At 44.7% G+C, this 4683-nt stretch overlaps 1 protein-coding gene across 12 annotated transcripts in view; it reads left to right on the top strand.

Annotated features, from left to right (window-relative positions):
• Positions 1–4683, top strand: part of Fn1 (fibronectin 1) — a 68745-nt gene that overhangs the window by 24428 nt on the left and 39634 nt on the right. For all 12 annotated transcript variants that reach the window (XM_031367868.1, XM_031367865.1, XM_031367864.1 and 9 more), the window contains exons 15-19: positions 19–195; positions 1021–1149; positions 1411–1500; positions 2218–2412; positions 3258–3530. In XM_031367868.1, coding sequence (XP_031223728.1) covers positions 19–195; positions 1021–1149; positions 1411–1500; positions 2218–2412; positions 3258–3530 — 864 coding nt within the window. The remainder of the gene's footprint in view (positions 1–18; positions 196–1020; positions 1150–1410; positions 1501–2217; positions 2413–3257; positions 3531–4683) is intronic.

Genomic DNA, 4683 nt, shown 5'->3' with positions numbered 1-4683 from the left:
ACCTTCCCCTTTCTCTAGGCAACACGGTGACCGGAGAGACTGCTCCCTTTTCTCCTGTTGTGGCCACTTCTGAATCCGTAACTGAGATCACAGCCAGCAGCTTTGTAGTCTCCTGGGTCTCGGCTTCCGACACCGTGTCAGGATTCCGAGTGGAGTATGAGCTGAGCGAGGAAGGAGATGAACCACAGTACCTTGGTGAGTAGAATGCGTGTGGTTCCTCCACTAGGGTTCATAAGATACTTGGCTTGTGAGGATTTTGGTTCTGGAACTCCTCTGTAGTGCAAACTGAAGGCACCTCCCTTTCGTCAGAGCTCGGAGAGGGGTGAATCCTCTCTGGGCTGGGATTTTCTGGGCACCTTTCTGATCTCTGGTGCTGTATTTCTCATGTATCCATGAAAGGGACCAGAAGGAGGTCTGCAGGCCTGCGGCTGACAATGTTACCCTTTAGGCCTACGGCTGACAATGTTACCCTTTAGGGGGGTGCATAGTTACCTTCCTGCTTACTTTTAAAATAGCCCAGTGATTGAGGAAGGGCCTTTAAAAATGTTTGCTGTTGCCCATGAGGCAGCTCGGTGAGTAAAGGCTCTTGCTTCTAAGCCTTGTGAGCCGAGTTCAACCTCTAGTATGACCTCTAGTCCTCGCAACCCCCACATGTGTACCCCCAAAATAAATGTAATGATAAAAAGATACTGAACATACTTGTGAATAGGACCCAGATCATAAAACTGAATATCCTTCCAACCTCTACCCTGTCAGCCTCCCTTCCACCATGGCTACTGCTCTGATTTTTCACGACAACTCTCTTTACAAGGAAAAAAACAAAAAAAAAACAGAGGGAAGTTATTAAAAATTATACATCTTCGGCGGGGAAAGTGGAAAATGAAAGAACTTACATTGGGAATTGCAGGCTATTCACTTGAACACTCCTCGTGGACTCTCACCCTGTGACTATAGCGCTATTTGAAGCCATGGAAGATTGGTTTGCTCTGGCCACTGACCTTTCCCTCCTGTATTTTAAAGATCTTCCAAGCACAGCCACTTCCGTGAACATCCCTGACCTGCTCCCGGGCAGAAAGTACATTGTCAACGTCTATCAGATATCTGAAGAGGGAAAGCAGAGTTTGATCCTTTCTACGTCACAGACTACGGGTATGTGAGCACCAAGCCCTGTTAAAAGAACCTTTAGGTATGGCCTACGGGTGGGTGATAAAATACATACATACATCATACCATACATACATACACTTGTACATAAAGCTTCAGGATGCTGAGGCTAGAGATCCAGGCTATTGTGCATTAAAAGATACTTTTTTGGTGGTGGTGGTGGGGAAGTTAGGATAAAGACTTTTGTTTTTCTGTAAAGCGTGGGCTTGTATCACCGTTGGCTGACTTCCTTTCCTTTTCTCTTAGCACCTGACGCTCCTCCAGACCCTACTGTGGATCAGGTTGATGATACTTCCATTGTTGTTCGATGGAGTAGACCCCAGGCACCTATCACAGGTCATCTTTGGCTTCTGTGTTTGTTTTGATATATAGATGTGGAAGGAGAAAATTCTGACTACACTGGCATCCCCTTAAATCTCCCATTTTAAGTGGTTGGAGGTGTATGTGTATGCATGCGTATGTATGTGCATGCATGTGTGCGTGTGCATCCACTTCAAATCTTCCAGGGCTTCGTTTTTTGAATCATTTTTCCTTCAAGTCTGTTTACACACCCCCATCCCTCATATATGCATATGCAACCTAGGAAGCCGGCCCGGTGGTTCACCGCAGCAGGCATTTCCAGGGCTGCAGAGGTGGATTATTTCCTGCAAAGCTGCTGCTCACTGCTCAAGAGGGAGCTGAGTTGCCACTCTAGCTTTATCAGGGAAGTTCCCAAAGGTCTACACAGTGCTCAGGCTGATTCCTCCGCTCCAAGCAGAGAAAGCGGCTTACTATGAATACCTCACTTCACGGCTTCACTTACTGACATTTATTAAGGATCTCTGGGTTCAAGGATGCCATTTTATTATTAAAAGATTCCTATCACTGATCTTATCTCTGTGCCCATCAGGCATTATCAGAGGAAATGGTAACATTGAAAGACCCAGAAAGAATCCCTGCTGACTCTTAACAGACAAACGAGATGCCGAGGGCCATTAGAAAGGAGAGTTGTAAGGTGTCTAGCCTCCGCTTCTGAAGACCGTGTGTCTAAACCCTGTTCTCCTAACCCTGCAGGGTACAGGATTGTCTACTCACCTTCAGTAGAAGGCAGTAGCACAGAACTCAACCTCCCTGAGACGGCCAACTCCGTCACCCTCAGTGACCTGCAGCCCGGTGTTCAGTACAACATCACTATCTACGCCGTCGAGGAAAACCAGGAGAGCACTCCTGTTTTCATCCAACAAGAGACCACTGGCACCCCAAGATCTGGTAACTTTTAGAAACAACCCATCCCCTGGTGTCTGATCTCTTAGGACTAGACCAGAGAGCAGCTTTAACTTTCTAGGGGAAAGATAAAGCCTATGTGGATAATATTCATTCTTTAGCCTTCAGGGAAGGATGGAGGTGCAAGTCACGTGACAGGTCCCTGAGAGTGAGCTGGTTTTGACTTTGTCAGCTCAGTGGTTCTCAACCTTCCTAATGCTGCAGTGACCCCAACTATTAAATTAGTTTTGTGCTTTATAATTGTAACTTTGCTACTCTTAATTTACTCATAATGTAAATATCTATGTTTTTAATGGTCTTAGGCGACCCCAGTGAAAGGATCATTTGACTCCCCAAAGGGGTCTCAACTCACAGGTTGAGAACTACTGACTTAAATGCTAAAATGTCAGCACTGGGAAGGAACTTATCAAAGACAACTATTGGGTTTTCTGGTAAAAATTCAACACCTCATCCTTCCTTTTTCTAGGATACTTAAGAATTACTTAATCTGTTCTTTCAACTAACATCAAATGAGTCAATTAAACAAACATGCCTCAGTTTTTTTGTAAAGTGAGAACATTTATTTTTGTGTGTTATTTTAACTTCTTGGTTTTATGTTATAAACTCAGGGCTGTCTGTAGATACTAAATAAAGATCGCAGGATCAGTTAGACTAACCATGAATATCTACACACACACACACACACATACACACAAATCAATTTTTTGATTAAGAGGCAAAACCCAGTATTGACCTAGAATGAGTGGGTCTAAGAAATGCCAGAATTGTTCAGGGAGCTAACTTTTAGCATCAGTGGGAATTGTGATTGACTCATTTCTCTTGTCTGCTAGATAATGTTCCCCCTCCGAAGGACCTACAGTTTGTGGAAGTGACAGACGTGAAAGTCACCATCATGTGGACCCCTCCAGATAGTGCCGTGTCTGGATACCGTGTGGAGGTCCTGCCTGTCAACCTGCCTGGGGAACATGGACAGAGGCTGCCTGTCAACAGGAACACCTTTGCTGAAATCACCGGGCTGTCCCCCGGGGTCACGTACCTCTTCAAAGTCTTTGCTGTGCACCAGGGCAGGGAAAGCAACCCTCTGACAGCACAACAGATCACCAGTACGTTCCATGCCCACCTGCCTGTCTTGCCCCACCTCCCAGCTCTGTGACCTCAGTTCTACCTGTGATAATTCTATAGCATGCTGCTCACTCCCAGGTTCATGGCTTAGCAGTAAGCAAATGTTCTGTTGAAGGGAATGTTGAAGGCAGAAGGAAACTAGGGTTCTGAGAATGTTAACTCCAACATACATGTTTTCCAACATGCATGTCATTTCCAACATGCTCGCTGATGGAATGTACAGAGGAGGGTGGTTAAGAAAATCAAAGTTTTCTTAGCTTATGGAGACATGAAGATGCAATTTCAGTGCTTCTGTCTTCCTTTTTCCCTTCCCTCCCTCTCTTTCTTCTTCCTTCTCTCCCTCCCCTCTTCACTTCCTTTTTCCTTCCTTTCTTCGAGCTGGGAATCAAGTGCCCTACCACTATACAATATCCCCAGCCCTTAAGTGCATTTTTTTTTTTTAAAAATATGTGTCGTTAGATATATCTATATCAAGGTTAAAGTGTATTTATTCTTTTATGGTAGAATTCGAGACTAGCAGTTGCCAGGCAGCAGGGTGCGTAGCTCAGTAGTAGAATGTATACCTGGCATGTGTGAGGCCCTGACAGTGAGTTAATAACTTAAATAATAAATCCTAGACATTTAGTGACACTGGGCAGCAAGGTATCTATTCAGTTCTTTCTCAGCAAAGCCTGATTGGCTCTTAAGTCTTTGGCCGAAATGTACAAAGGAAAATGTCCCTTCTGTTGGATGTGGGAGGAAACCTGGGCTCTTCTCTGTGGAAGTGACAGTGTTTTGAATTCCAAAGCTCATGCTCTCAATTACACTCCACCATCTCTGGAAGGTTCTTTCTATCAAAGATGTTTCAACTTCCTACTGGAAGCCCAGTTATCATCCTTAGAAAGAAAAGTGATAATCTATATGATTCTTTCTGACACTCCATGGCACTAGGGTTCTGCATATCTGTTTGAATTATTGCAGTTAGGTCCGTCCGTGTGAGGTAGCTTTTATTTCTCTAACAGAGGACAGGTCAGTCAATCAACGCATATTGCCTGCAGTACCTACCAAGCTTTTCTTGCCCCAGCTCTGTTGGACTTACCACCCCCTCTCTTAACCTTTTTGGCCCAAAGCAAATTGTGGGCTTTGCAAAATGTT

Source organism: Mastomys coucha, unplaced genomic scaffold (genome assembly GCF_008632895.1).
Source record: "Mastomys coucha isolate ucsf_1 unplaced genomic scaffold, UCSF_Mcou_1 pScaffold14, whole genome shotgun sequence".
Classification (NCBI taxonomy): Eukaryota; Metazoa; Chordata; class Mammalia; order Rodentia; family Muridae; genus Mastomys; species Mastomys coucha.
This window is presented reverse-complemented; position numbering and strand designations above follow the sequence as displayed.